A 16,464-nucleotide genomic window follows, 5' to 3' on the forward strand; every position below is an offset into this window, starting at 1 on the left:
AATGGAAGTTCTGAAGGAGGATTGTGGTATAACCTCTATGAAACTTACCAAGGAAGAGTGCACAGTGGTTAAGAAACTGCACACTGACTCCAAAGAAGCAGCAATCACTTGCAGCAGTTTCCCATGTGTTTACGTCAGCTTCAGCTACCCGTTTCCATTAAGACCAGTGCTCTGTCTCTAACAGCCTCAACAGCAGCAGAAAAGTAAACCTGACTATTATTTTTCATCATATAAATTAGTCAATCATCACATGAGGAGAAACGTGAAAATTTTCTGGAGAATCTGCCAACTATCTTTATAGCCATTACACTATTAGATTTCAAATTAGTAAACTTCAGAATAATTATTTTGTGAATATTAGTATATGTTGGTTTCAGAATACGTTCTCTATGCAGTTAGCTGATTTCTTCTTTCAAACTCAGTGTGCCGTTACTTGTTGACTGACTTTTATTTATTTGATAAGACATCTGATATATGTGTATACTGTGTTAAATTAGCAATTGTATGAGATTTTAATAGCTTTCTTGACAGTTTCATGAACCTAACAGCTATCAAATTCCACCTATCATTAAGTGACCACAAACAAACTGTACTATCTTTACACAAAAGAATTGAGACTGCTTGCATTACTGACTGACCATCCACTGCAGTTTGGCTGATTGATTTTAATAATACTTGTCACATAGCAAGGACACAAATCAGGTTTGAAATACAGTGAGCCATTAACATACTATGACAAATAATTTCTTAGTGATGCAAACAGTCTATTTTCCTTTGTGCCCTTGTGGAAAAGCCCACACTGCATTCTAGTCTAAGTCCTAACTGAAGTGCTTAGCCAGTATTTATTATATGTACCTGTTTTGTATTGATGGCTTTGCTGAGTACTTGAGCATCAAAATAAACATTAACAGCAAGTGGCAAATTTATTGCAATCAGCAATCTAAGTACTGCATAAGCTAAACAACAGAAGCACAGGTGAACTGCATTTGGTTTTTTTTGTGAAGAGAGCTATTGATGACTATGACAGTTTATCAATCTTTTTGCTTCCTAGTGTTGTACTTGTCTGTACTCTGGACTTGGAACTCAGTATATGTGTGGGTTTATCATAGTGTGACATGACCACAGAGTGAAATGAGTAACTGTAATGAGTATAAAAAAAAAAAAAAAACAAAATACTTCTGTTACCTGCAAACACTATTTTAGTCCAGGGCAAAGCTTTTGTCAGCCACTACTGTATAAACTGTACAGGAATGCTTGTCAATCATTGCAACATATGATGTAACTACCAGTGTGGACAGAATCATAAGCCAACTTTCATGTTATCTGCACTCTCTGGAAACTCTGTATCATCTGGTCAGTAACAGTTTAGCATTAATGTTTACACCTGCATTTTCGCCACACAACTTATAAGATTAGTAATTCTTCCACAGCATCTCGATTCCTATAGAGAGCTCACCTTCTTATGCCCAAGGATGAACCAGAGACAATGCAAGTTAGATACCTCTAGCCCACATCTGTTTTACAATTCTCCTTAACAGTGGTATCATCTGTGACTGATGAACTGACTGAGGCAATCCCGCTAAATGCCGCAGACAGAAAATCTATACCTTTTGTTCTAATGTCAACTAAAAATTCCCTGTACACTCAATCATTCACAAACATGTAGTCTGCACACATATTTAACTGCATGTAAGAAATTTCTAACGTAGTGTTGATACATGATGTGATTTGTGGGTCGTACTAATAAGGCCTATGCAAACCATTTCACAGTCTGCAAAGTTTGACTAAAGTAAAGGAACGCTAAAATGTTTTATTACATGTTCTTTGTGTGTTTTAATGTACATTATCACAAGTATGTTTGTTCCTTTTTGTGTAGCGAGCCCCTTCATAGTCAAATACACCCAAGATTATGGAATATTTACAAGTTTAGCTTGAACACCTTTTTGAATGAAATACAATTTCTATTTGAAAATTATGTGATGTTGTCCCAACCTATAAGAAATAATTAAATGGGCAGAGCTAATGCTACGTAAGAATATTGTCTGAGGTGTCATGTTATATTTCATGTTTTTAGCAATTCCATATATAGTGTGAAATAAAAGTTATTTTCTATGTTAAATCTTAAGATGAATGTAGTATGTTTCCATTGTTACAGACCCCAGTTGTTGCGCATCATGTCCACCAATCAACATCATAGCACTAAAAATAATGAGCAATGTGGAAGCTGCAGAAAATCCAATATCTCCATTTATATCCACAACACATCCACTTGTGTGAATCTAATCATAAATCAATTGTTCCACAAAAGAAAGCACATGAAAAGCAGCACTGGACAGCTCCATCACACTCGTGTCCAGGTGTCCAGACAACTTTTGCCCTGGCCAGTTCTTGAGGATGGCAAGCAAGAATTTGAGGAAATGGTGTATTTATCAAAGGAGCTTTTGGAACTCATCTTGACATCAAAAAAATGAAACACCAAAGAGTGGGTCACATTTAAAAATACAGAATATATATTATACATCAATATCTACTAAATATCAAAATATTCACTGAAGCATACAATCAGTATATATGAGTCAATATTAATATACTTAAAGGAAGTGATTTTTCTATGTAGGCTGTTCTTTTATTTCGCAATAAGCACTTTATTTCATCATTAGACAGGTAGTTATTTTCACACTGAGGACACTATCAAGCTAGATTACAATAAAAACTGTTATGCTTACAGCATATTTAACCCACACAGCAGAGTGATGAAAAAGTTAAATGTGATGATGTCCCTAAGAAGAGTTTCACACAGCTGTGTGGATCATAATACACTGTAAGTATAATAATTGTTATTATGATAGACAACAATAACGTGCAAAATGGTGAAATCATCCAGTTCCAGAATAATTAAATAAAGTGTTAATGTCAAAATAAGGAACAAGTTATTCAAGAAAGAGACATGATTTACGAAAACTGCATAAAAATTGTCTTAACATAGAGTGATAAAGAAGAAATGATTATAAATGTAACCACAAAAAAACATATAAACTCAAAATATACAGGAATTACATAATTAATACATAAGATTAAGAAACAAATCACATAATGGTGTCTCAGAGCAATGAGTCCAAAATATGACATATATGATTTCAAAATAGCTGTTTTGAGTATTCCAAATTCACATAAAATATATTGATAAGTTTGAAATTGTTAATTTCTTTTCACATATGATATCAAAAGTGTACAGTTTCATAACTATTGATCTTTATTTCTGTAGTACAATAGCATGTTCAAAAACTAAAGTTCCCATACCTTTTCAACTGCGACTCAGAAACCTTATTACTCCACAAACTATTTATGTCAGTCTCTGCAAAGATATACAAGACTGTTGGTGTGGAGATCTATATACAAAAATAGTTCCACATCTGATGACACAGCTGAAACAACGGATTTACTGAGAAGAATAGTAAAATTTCTTGTAATAACTTCTCACCACTCATGGAGATATGTAGGTACTGTCTTGTACAGATACAATGAGCATTAAAATGACCTTGTAATATGAATTTTAAAAATTCCAGTTCTATCCCTTGTACATACAACAGTAGGAACAGCCCAGACGTTGAAAAATTTCAGCAGATTCCTTATATGTGATTCTGATTATGAGTGCGGACACCAAAAGTAACTGACCAACATGAACTTATTAATAAGAAGTAACTTAACAGCTATAATATGAGCCTATTAATATTGATATCTATAAAAAAATTACATTTCTACTAAGTAAATACAGGACAATCATTTCCATCATAGCACAAACATTATGTGGTAACATAATTAATCAATGTATGAAGGAGGATTAACTCTTTTTGTGCCATGGTAAAACATCATGTAAAATGTTATGCCATTTGAAAATAATTTGTTTTAGCTTCTATTCCAAATAGATTTCTACACCTCTCGCTATGTTACCATTGATGACGGCACAGAGATGATGAAATAAGTGTGAATCAAGATACACATCATTTATCAGTTGATGTTTGTGCTGTAAAGGAAATACATTTTTTGCAGATGACAGACACCAATAATACATATTAAATAGCATATTACACTAGCTTACTACAGTACTGTTGGGATATTGCTAACAACTAACACAATATAGCAACATCACAATTAACACAGATAATTCTGTGAATAATAACAATAATATAAAACAGACAATTCTTAATAGTTGGTTCTCTGAATACTGCATAAACATTGCTGATGAATGATTATAACTTCTTCTTTGCTTATACTTATAAGATAACTTGGCACACCAAATATATAGATACTTCTTTTTAAGTTAGATAATCATTTCTTGAAGGAAATAAACCAGAAAGATGTGTTCATCTGTGAACTATTTCACATTTTCCTTCTCTTCTTTCGTCCAGCTTGTGATTTCCTCTTCACTTGAATCTTCTTCCTTTTTGTACGACCATTTGTTGATGGCCTCTGACGCTTAACAATCATTTTCTTGCCAGTGGGTACCTGTTAACACATATGAGAGTTTTATGAAATCATATTATTAATAAAAGAATAACTATGTCATTATTTACAAGATTTTAAACATGATCAGACGTGTTGACATGAATGAAGACTATGTATGGTAGAACTATATGTTAGATTCACTCTCATGGTAATGGAAAGCCCTGGTGAAATGCAAATACTTTAGGAATAAAGTTAACAACTCACCACTATACAGTTCAATGGGTTGTTACTTTTACTCCTTAAATTATTTAAATTCACAGTTGTGTGTGTTGCACAAGTTTTTACACTCATCTGGGATGTTCCTCAGTGCTGTTGCACACAAAAAATACTATAGCCTAGAAAAGTTGTGAAAATTCTCTAAAATGGCAAATAGGCTGCACAGGGGACTTTGAGACAAGACTCATACTATGTTTGTTTCATTTGACAGCTGGGGAGGTGGAATCCCAGCACAGAGTCTAACTCATACAACTGTCAGGTACAAATTCACCAATATTTTTTGCTAAGTAATTAGAAAATTAAGAAATAATTAATAAATGATAAACAAACATGAGATTATGCAGATGAAAAATGATTCAAAATCAAATCCTCTCAATTATATCATCAGATATTAATAACAAGACCCTGATGTATAAGTACTAAATATCATTGTTTAACTGCACAGTTCATAACAGAAAACCACAGTTTATCCACTAATGAAAGCATAATTAATGACTATGAGATTTTAGTAATTACAAAGGGAAAGATCAAAATCTTGTTACTCCATTTTTCCCTTCTAACTTATGGTTGGAGGTATAGATGGCTCATTAACCTTTCAAATAAAAATGATGGTGACTTTTTTATTTATTGCTTATGCAGCCTGATCAGATTAGGGCACCATGGCCCCCTTTTGCACTGGACCAGGAACAACACATACCAAAACATACACATATAACACTAATAATAATAATAACAATAATAATGGACATTAATAATAATATTTCTTTGCTTTGACACATTTGAAGCTACGTTTGGTATCATCCTATACAAAAGGGATCATGAAAGAGGAGAAGATTGAAAATGAGAATGACAATAGCTGTCAAGAAACGACGGACTTGCAATAGATGAATCTGTGAAGAAAGTGAATGGAAGACGTGGGGAGGGAGGCGAGGGAGAGGGGGTAAGGGATGATGACTAGAGTGAGCTGCTGACAACTATATGCAAGAGATAGCTATTGTGATAGACGATGGACCAGTACCTGTCTTTTGAAGTTTGAAAGGAATTTAATTTCGCTAATATTTTGAGGATGAACATGCCAAACTCAGGTTTCTGATACAGAAAACGATTCTGACAAGATGGTAGTGTTATGCAGTAGTACAGAGAGGATTTCACTTTGTTGAAAACGAGTTTTTCTACTGTGCTGTTCACATAGTAGTGTGAGAATTTAAGATAAATAAGAGATAATACAATGATTGAGAAGACGATAGCGGAAAGATAGAGTATGATAGTCTCTACACTTCTTTGCATGCAGCCAGTTTTGAACTCAGGAGTGAGACAGTCGAAGTAGCAAACGTCATAAATGTATCGCGCACAAGTACTCAAACCCAGTTATAGTTGGCGTGAGATCTCATACGAAACTTCTTGAAGAATAGGATCACCATATTCAAGTATGAGGAGCATTAGAGTTTGTAGAAGTTTCTCATTAATATCTAGAGAAAATACTTTTTTATATTTCTGTAGCGAATGAAGAGATGCTGATATATTATTTTAGACTGCATTTGTGTGTGACGTCCTATCTGAGTGATGGTCCAGAACTATCTCAAAGTTCTTCGCAGAAATATAAGACACGTATCATTGAGCGCGGAAGACATTCACTGAGTTGGGAAGGGTAATAGTCTTTTGTTAGTAACTACGATAAATTCCGATTTAGATGGGTTAAGTTTCAAACATATGTTCTGCACCCACTCAGATAACGCAAGCAAGTCAGCAACAATTTAAATGATGGATGGCTGTGTACAGGGGTTTTGGAGTTGCACTTACGTATAACTGAAGGTCGTCAACATGTAAGCGATATCTGCAATGGGAAAGAACAACGGTGCATCATTAACATAGATTGAGAAAAGTAAAGGACGCAGTACTGATCTTTATCGTGCCCCTGATACTACATCCCTCCCCTGTATTTTTTGTTCTGATCATTACGCATTGTTGGAGGAATGTAAGGCATGAGTGGGACCATTGCACAGAACTTGAAGAAAAATTTTGACTGATAAGGTTAGCAAGCAGAATGTCAAAGTCGACAATGTCAAAAGCTTTTCCGAAGTCCAAAGAGCACATAATACTGTTGCCTCTTGCACTGCAATTTTTGCGAAAACCTGACTGGTACTTATCTAAAATGTTATTTATTTCACGTGAAGTAATTGGGAAGCTGATGATGAACTTGAATCCTTATATAATGCTGGCTGAATGTGAATGGGTCATACGCGTAGGGTTGTTTGGCAGATTCCTTTTTGGGTAATGGTTTTCTGTGTCCCTGCTTCAATGTTTTTCGGTTTGCTGGAGGTCAGAGAGGGGTTAAAAATGTTCGTTATTTTGGGCAATAGTGGATCGATGAGGAAATTGATCATTTGCACTGTAATATCACCGTGTCCTGCATCTGCAGAACAAATGCGTGCAAATGAGTTACTTCCCGTATCAAAGGTTACGGTCTGAAGAGAAAATTTTTCGTGTGTACCAATCACTGATGCTTTAAAGGAATCGATGGTTCGCGCCCTTGGGCGTTGGTCACGTAAAGTTGTCTGAGTAGTGAAATAATGATTAAGATATCCTCAGTAGGAACTAGAGGTTCACTTGTAGATTCGGGTTTGTCTATTCCTAGGCCTCATCGACAGGCCTGCGATCGTCCTCAGTTAACGACTGAGCATGCCTGATTTTGCTGTTCTCATACATTGGCTAACTCGGTTACGTAATTGCTTATAAGTGAGATCTTTATCAGAGGTCGGCTGCCGTTTACGTATGTCCTCTGTGCTGCGTCTCTGGTACTCACAAGGTGTTTGGGTAATCTTAAGCCATGGTGCAGGTTTTCTCGACATGATTTAAACAGTAATTGTAGATGACTGTCAAAAAATTAACATGTGCCTACTTAGCAGGTCAGAATTAGAATAGGTACATATTGATTTTGTGACAGTCATCAAAAAATGGTTCAAATGGCTCTGAGCACTATGGGACTCAACATCTGAGGTCATCAGTCCCCTAGAACTTAGAACTACTTAAACCTAACTAACCTAAGGACATCACACACATCCATGCCCGAGGCAGGATTCGAACCTGCAACCTTAGCAGTCACGCGGTTCCGGACTGAAGTGCCTAGAACCGCATGGCCACCGCGGCCGGCTTGACAGTCATCTACGATTACTTTTTTACGTATGTATTGCCATTTTTATGTTCGTTCCTAAGATCAGGCACTTTCAGTGCAGCCTTTGTAGGTCAGGCGTGAGAATAAACCAGCTGGTTCGATTCTAGATGCCAAGCATATGTGCTGCAACCGTGACAGATCTGTTAATAATTGCTTCATGAAATATTGATAAACATCTCTGTATATGCTGTACGATGAGTCTGTCCAAGTGGAAGAAGTGTAAGTTTTGAACAGTAAAGTACAGCACATACTCGAATTTTGAGACGGACAGACTGCTGGTTAGAAAATTTATGTTCCTGTCTCCGGCTACAATTACGTGGTCATACAAAGATCGTAGACCTGAGAGAGCGGTTTCAGAGCTAGAGAGACGGCAAACTTTGGGTGGCTTGTATCTTATGCAGATAAGCCCCTTTGTGTTGATAGGTTTAACTTAAATGAACCTGTATCCAGGCTGTTTGTCTTCGTTTTTGGACATGAGCAGGACCTTGGGAAACATGTTTGCACTTATATATGCTGCCACATTGCCCCTCCACCTGTGACGCCTGTCACGTCAGAAAAACATAACCATTAAGACTTACAGAACTGGAGGGGATATTCTATTTCAGTTATGTCTCTGTCAAAATGACATGAAAGCTGAGGCCCTGAAACACACAGCGGAACTCTTATAAATGAGATGGTACGGACTGCACGTTTGTGCGCTCCGGTTTTAGTTGTTACTGGAATGGAAGCCTATCATGCTGAATGGATGCCTGTCTTGCTGATGGAATACTAGCAAGGAAGTATCTGACTGGTTGTACAATGGAGAGAAGGTGTTCTGTACACACGAATAACGAACTATTGTCTGAGTGATACTCCTTCCAATGGTGGTTGGTGTGGTTGTTGGATGACACGAATGGCAAGAATGAAGATGTTTCTGTTGGTCACCAAAGCAAAGTGCTGCAAGAGAAAAAACTCTTCTAGCAATACAAGGTTGTTTGGCATATGATATGCTGTGCACTGGGATAACAGAAGAAGTTTTATAAAAATGTACAATTATACACAAAAGGATAATCAATAAGATGACAAGAGACATTCTACATTAAAAGAACATGCAAATTAGCCACTGTGTTATCCAGAAATATCTAGTACACACATTTGCGCTCCACTGTTAGCCAAAGGCATGAAATAATTTTATCAAAGGAGAGAAACGCCTCGTATTAATTTAAACAGCTGTAGCACTGCCGTTTATCGAGTCGGTGGCAAGAGCAAAGCTCTGTGCGCTGCGAGTGGATGAACGACGCCCGCCCAGCATTGGAGAGGATGCTTGGCAAGCACAACAATCTGTATCAGAAGCATTACGAAACGTTAAGCCACACAAGTCGTCGCAGGCAATCATATAAAGTACTCAGCAAATGCACAGCTTTGAATAGGGGAGAAAAAAAGACACAAAAACAACTGAAATCACAAATGGTACGAAATGCACTGTTTTACTTACAGAATGCACTGTTTTACTTACAGATGTCCTCCTCACACATGCTGACCATATTGCAGTAAACCGGTTTGAATCTAACTTGTCATCATCAGAACTAAAAAACTTGAAAAGACGAAAGCGCAAAATTACTGTTAAATACAATCCATTATAATTTTTTGTTAAAAGTGCAGACTAAAGAGAAAAATACCCAGCATCTTCCTCCGAAAGTAACACGTCAAGTAGTCTACAAGCATTTGTTGTGGTCACTTGAAATTAACTACCGTGTTGCTCATAATGTTCGCACAAGGCGCGTGAGCATGCTCGGCTCACATCTGCGAGAAATGCAATTTAAAAAATATTTATGTTTAAATAACTGCTAAATAATCTTATTTTTGCACTTCTTAACACTTTTATAACTGTACAAGCGACGCGCCCCGGCATGTCACGGGTAGCACTAAATATCTGCGGCCGGAAAACTTGTATGTGTAGCGATAATAAATTACATGCACAACGCTTTCTCGTGAATCAGTCTATCTATTAATGAAAACCGTGACAAAGTTGCCACAGTTTACCGTATCTACAGAATTAATAGCCGCGCGGGATTAGCCGAGCGGTCTTAGGCGCTGCAGTCATGGATTGTGCGGCTGGTCCCGGCGGAGGTTCGAGTCCTCCCTCGGGCATGGGTGTGTGTGTCTGTACATAGGATAATTTAGGTTAAGCAGTGTATAAGCTTAGGGACTGATGACCTTAGCAGTTAAGTCCCATAAGATTTCACACACATTTGAACATTTTTGAGAATTAATATTAATTTCACATTTTTGCCTCGAATTAACGTAAGAGACGAAAGAAAATGCCAGGTAAGATTATTTAAACCTACAACACACTCACGGATCATGGATGTACGCACTAATCCCTACCGACCTAACAGACATGGGGGCAGTGACAACGGAATTTTATGGATAATGTTCTGTCTTCACATCGGCTGTGAAATTTGCATCTATCCTGTTTGTTTTCGAATAAATTAATGACGATTTTCATTGTACGGTCTTCCGAATATTCGTTTATACTTAATTTGGAAGAACTGAAAGGTTTTGTCTGTGCACCGGAGTTAAGTAACAAGAAAAGGCTTCCGGACTGGCGACACGCTGACGTCGTCAGAGGTTGCCGAAGGTGCGTGCAGACAAAATTAGAGGATACTGCAGATCCCCACCTGCTGGGACTCCTCCACGCGCACCCCTAGCGTCACAGCGAAGGTCGCGAGGTGGAAGCGCCGGTAGGAACACTGTCGCAGCTCATGGTTCGAAACCGCCTCTCCAAATCCTTGTCGTTGTAAATGACGTGTGCAGGTGGAGGGATGTAGCTAAGTGTGCAGCGTACAGCGCTTACGGGCTGCAGCTGTGGCTTCGGCTTCGGCTGTGGCTGCGGCTGCGGCGGCTGCGGCTCCGTCTGCGTGGCGCGCGTCTTCCTGCCCCAGTAGTAGAGGTTGCCGCTGCGTAGCCGCCTCGCCAGCTCTGGAGACACCCCACATCCCCCGCTGTTGGCCAACGCGTCACGCTCCACAGCCTCGACGTCAATATCAGGGACCACGTCATCGAACACGGTAGTCGACGAAGAGGTCGACGACGTACTCGACATTGGCGAAACGGTGCGTAATAACTCGCACGTCGGCCACCAGGAGCTGTGCACTTCCGGTGTTTCTACGGCGACCCGCTTGAAGTCACGCGGCTGAGACTCGCCACCGCTAGACTCCATGAAGCGCACTGGCAGCAAACGCGTCCGGCTATCAGTGAGGATAGGCAAGTCGACTGACGTGTTGTGGATTCGGCTCCTCCCCGCCGTAGCTCCTGCTTCCCCCTCCACCCGAGAAACTCCGCCCCCACGTCAGTCACTGGCCAGTTCTTGGCCGCCCAGAGCTTCCGCTCGTACCCTCACTGCCTTCGTTCACCTTTACCCGCACGATCTGATCGTTCCCACGCGGCTGCGCTTGCCTTCCAAGGTCATACATAGCGGAGACGCCTGCACTTGCCCGCCTCTCTTGCCTCTACTAGGGATTCAAAAAAACTGCCGTCCAATGTCCTCGATTTGTTGTAAGGTCTTCTGAGTTCAAATGTAACGAGATATCTCGAACAAAATGACCTCCGTGCCAAATAACACGGATTCCGAAAATATAGAGCATGTGGAACCCAACTCGCGGTTTTCTCGCAAGACATCCTGAAAGCAATAAATCGAAGTAGTCAAATAGGCGAAGTGTTTCTTGATTACTAAAAGGCATTTGACTCAGCACTACGCATTCGCTTAATGTCGAAAGCACGAGCATATGGCTTATCACTGGAGAGTTTTGACTGGATTGGAGATTTACTGGTGGAGAAGAGGACACGGTACGTTATCTTGGATGGAAAAATGTTTAAATGTGTGTGAAATCTTAACTGCTAAGGTCATCAGTCCCTAAGCTTACACACTACTTAACCTAAATTATCCTAAGGACAAACACACACACCCATGCCCGAGGGAGGACTCGAACCTCCGCCGGGACCAGCCGCGCAGTACATGACCGCAGCGCCTGAGACCGCTCGGCTAATCCCGCGCGGCCTCTTGGATGGCGAATAGTCGACAAATGTAAAATAACTTTAGGTGTGCCTCAGAGAAGTGTGTTGGGACCTACGCAGTTCATATAGTATATTAACCCCAGAACACCTACGGGTGGGAAATGTTACATTGCTACTAAACCATCATAATAAACTGAACTACTCCAAATTTCTTCAAAGGAAGTCATAATTTAAAGGTTATGCATTAGATAATTACAATTATTAGATCTCCGATGGTATTTTACATACCAAATTAAGTACAAAATATCCCGTTTCATACCCTACCGCAATCGTAAATTTTACGACGGATTAGTAATCGTGCGGGTTTAGCGGAGCGGTCTAAGGCGCTGCAGTCATGGACTGTGCGGCTGGTCCCGGCGGAGGTTCGAGTCCTCCCTCGAGCAAGGGTGTGTGTGTTCGTCCTTAGGATAATTTAGGTTAAGTAGTGTGTAAGCTTAAGGACTGATGACCTCAGCAGTTAAGTGCCATAAGATTTCACACACATTTGAACATTTTTTGATTAGTAATCTAGGGTTAATGCTCTTGCAGACAATGTTAACAATAACCTCACACTCTTCGCAGATTGTGTGGTTATATGCAACGAAGTACTGTCTGAAGAAACTGCACAAATATTCGGTCGGATCTTGATAAGATTTCAAAGTGGTGCGACTTCCTTTAAATGTTCAGAGATGCAAAATGGTGCACATCACAAAACTAAAACACGTACTAATATCAATGAGTTACAGTTGGAATCGATCAACTCATACAAATATTTAAGTGTAAAAATCTGTAGGGATATAAAGTGGCACGATCACATAGGCTCAGGCAGGGGCAAATCGGGTGGCAGACTACACGGTTCACTGGCAGAATACTAAGGAAATTGAATCAGTTTTCAAAGGAAATTGGATACAAAACACACATAGACCCATCCTAGAACATTGCTCACGTTTCTGGGGCCTATACCAGATAAGACTAACCTGAGTAATTTTTAGGGATACAATGACGGACAGTATGGATGGTCACATGTTTGTTTGACCCACATGACAATGTCACGTGGAAGAGCTGAACTGGCAGGCACATGAAGATAAGACGCAAACCATCCCTTGAAAGCATACGTACAAAGTTTGTAGAACCAATTTTAGGTGATGAATCTAGGAAAATACTACAACCCCCTACGTATCACTCCTATAGGGATTGGGTTGGGTTGGGTTGGGTTGGGTTGTTTTGAGGGACGAGACCAAACAGCGAGGTCATCGGTCTCATCGGGTTAGGGAAGGACGGGAAGGAAGTCGGCCGTGCCCTTTCAAAGGAACCATCCCGTCATTTGCCTGGAGCGATTTGGGGAAATCACGGTAAACCTAAATCAGAATGGGCGGACGCGGGATAAGGATTGGGAAGATAAGATTGGACTAATTACAGCACGCTCAGAGGCATGTAAGCAATCTTTCTTCCCGCGATCCATACATGAATGGAATGGAAAAATGGGCTAATAACTGGTACCGTGGGTACCCTCTACAATTGCACTTCACAGCGGTTTGTAGAGTACAGATGTGGATGAGGGATAGTTAGTTTTAATTATTGCTTTAAAAATTATTTACTTTTTGTTTGTTTGCTGATACATATCTGCAGTCCTTAAAGTCAGTCTGTTAACAGAAGAGCAAACAGCACTTGTGGTGGGGGAAGTGACCTATCCAGGAAGAGCACTACAACTGCCGTACGGGATGACTAAGAACCAGTTTCCCGTCTAGAAATGCAGCGCAGCTTGTGATGATTCACGTAGACTTGATTGGCTCTGAGCACTATGGGACTTTATTTCTAAGGTCATCAGTCCCCTAGAACTTAAAACTACTTAAACCTAACTAACCTAAGGACATCACACACATCCATGCCTAAGGCAGGATTCGAACCTGCGACCGTAACAGTCACGCGGTTCCAGACTGTAGCGCCTAGAACAGCTCGGCCACTCCGGCCGGCAGACTTGATTGGCGTGCGTTTATCTGTATGTTATATTGGTTACTAATTTTGTATTTTGACTTTTATGTTGCTGTTGCTGTGCTGACCATCATTTCTTTTTAGATTTCTTCACATTTTTCATGCAGCCATTTCGCTTTTGCTTCCCTACATTTCCTATTTACTCCATTGCTAAGTGACTTGCATTTCTGTACTCCTGAATTTCTCTGAACATTTTTGTACTTCCTTCTTTCGTCGAGCAGCTTAAGCATTTCTTTTGTTACCTATGGTTTCTTCGCAGTTACCTTCTTTGTACTGTTTTTCTTTCCAACTTCTGTGATTACCCTTTTTAGAGATGTTCATTCCTCTTCAACTCAACCGCTTAGTGAGCTATTCCTTATCGTATTATCTATAACCTTAGAGAACTTCGAGTGTATCTCTTCATTCCTTAGTGCTTCTGTATCCCACTTCTTTGCGTATAGGTTCTTCCTGATTAGTCTCTTAAACTTCAGTCTACTCTTCATCACTAATAAATTGTGATCCGAGTCTGTATTTACTCCTAAGTACGCCTTACATTCCTGTAGCTGATTACGGATTCTCTGTCTGACCATGATGTTGCGGTTGATAATGGAAGCAAGACTGAAGAAAAATCAGGATACGTTCATAGGATTTGTCGACCCGGAAAAAGCGTTCAACAATGTCAAACGGTGCAAGATGTTCGAAATTCTTAGAAAAATAGGGATGAGCTACAGGGAAAGCCGGTTAATATGCACTGTGTACAAGAGCCACGAGAAAACAATAAGAGTGCAAGTCCAAGAACCAAGTCTCGGATTACAAAAGGTGTAAGGCGGGGATGTAGTCTTTCGCTCCTACTGTTCAAACTATACATCGAAGAAGCAGTGACGGAAATAAAAGAAAGGTTCAAGAGTGGGATTAAAATTCAAGGTGAAAGGATATCAATGATAAGATTCGCTGATGACATTGCTATCCTCGGTGAAAGTGAAGAATAATTACAGGACCTGCTGTATGGAATGAACATTCTAATGAATACAGAATATGGATTGAGAGTAAATCGAAGAAAGATGAAAGTAAAGAGAAATATCAGAAACGAGAACAGCGAGAAACTTATCATCATAATTGGTGATCAGGAGTAGATGAAATTAACGTATTCTGCTACCCAGACGGCAAAATAACCCATGAAGGCTGGAGCAGGGAGGACATAAAAACAGACTATCACTGACAAAAGGAGCATTCCGGGCCAAGAGAAGTCTACTAATATCAAACATAGGCCTTAATTTGAGGAAGATATTTCTGAGAATGTATGCTTGGAGCACGGCATTGTGTGTTAGTGGAAAATGGACTGTAGGAAAACCGGAACAGAAGAAAATCGAAGCATTTGAGAAGTGGTGATCCAGAAGAATATTGAAAACTAGGTGGACTGATAAGGGATGCAATGAGGAGGTTTACTGGAGAATCGGCGAGGAAAGAAATATGCGTAAAACGCTGACAAGACAAAGGGGCAGGATGGTGGGACATCTGTTAAGACATGACGGAATAACTTTCACGGTACTAGAGGGGGCGGTTAGGGTAGAAATTGTAGAGGAAGATAGAGGTTGGGATACATCCAGCAAATAATTGAAAACTTAGGTTGAAAGTGATACTCTGAGATGAAGAGGTTGGCACAGGAGAGGAATCCTTGGCGAACCGCATCAAACGAGGCAGAAGACTGACGATTAGTCAAGAAACAACAAACAAGAAAAAAGAAATACTTGAAAGATGTGTAATAAGATGCGGGCCTTGCTATTAATAGAAGCTACTGTAGTCATTATAAGGTTGAATTGATGCGCATAACAATGAATATAAATTGCATTTAGGTACTGTTTTTTATTAAATTCTGTACACCATTTGACATGTCACTCACGGTGTTTACACTGTCGTAACTCTTGAGTTATTAGTTTTGCCCGGCCATCGGCAACTAGGGGTTCAAATTGTTTCAGAACATCCTCTGATACATTATCAGTATTCCGACTTCCTGCATTAACAAAGTTCCAAAATCTTTCAACGGGTTTTTCATCAAAAACGTATCCGAAAACGAATAGCCAATTGAAATTCGCAAGACACGTTCGTAATTCCACCAGCGATTGCTGCAACATACAATAATCCGCACGTATTATTTCATTACGAACTTCCTTATGGTACGCTTACAATATGCACTGCAATAGTTCGTTCTGAAATAACTTTGAATACTGGTGCTTGACTGAGATGTACTTGAAGATCTTAATCCAGTGCCGCACTAAACTGCATTAGCTCACGAGAAACCCCCTTGTTTTGAGGGGCATCAGATTCATCGCGGCTCCTCAGCCAGTTCCAATGCACCACAGAACCGAATACAGTTTACAATACATACATACATACATTACATACATACATACATTAAACCTTGTTCCATAGATCATGAATACGACATTTCGTAATGATGTGGAACGTATCACTTTAACATCAAAATAATTAATTAATTTTCTTTTTTTGCAGCTACTACGTCATATCTAAGAATTCATCTACTGAGTAGAAGGAGTTGTCATTCA

The 16,464-nt window shown here is 39.5% G+C and overlaps 1 protein-coding gene across 1 annotated transcript in view; it reads right to left on the reverse strand.

The window, feature by feature from the left end:
* Positions 1 to 2,562: 2,562 nt before the first annotated feature.
* The window catches only part of LOC126471195 (uncharacterized), a 231,030-nt gene continuing 217,128 nt past the window's right edge, over positions 2,563 to 16,464 (reverse strand). Inside the window, exon 14 of the mRNA XM_050099308.1 lies at positions 2,563 to 4,506. Within this exon, the coding sequence (XP_049955265.1) occupies positions 4,381 to 4,506 (126 nt within the window). The 3' untranslated portion in view covers positions 2,563 to 4,380. The remainder of the gene's footprint in view (positions 4,507 to 16,464) is intronic.

Source organism: Schistocerca serialis, chromosome 3 (assembly GCF_023864345.2).
Source record: "Schistocerca serialis cubense isolate TAMUIC-IGC-003099 chromosome 3, iqSchSeri2.2, whole genome shotgun sequence".
Lineage (NCBI taxonomy): Eukaryota > Metazoa > Arthropoda > Insecta > Orthoptera > Acrididae > Schistocerca > Schistocerca serialis.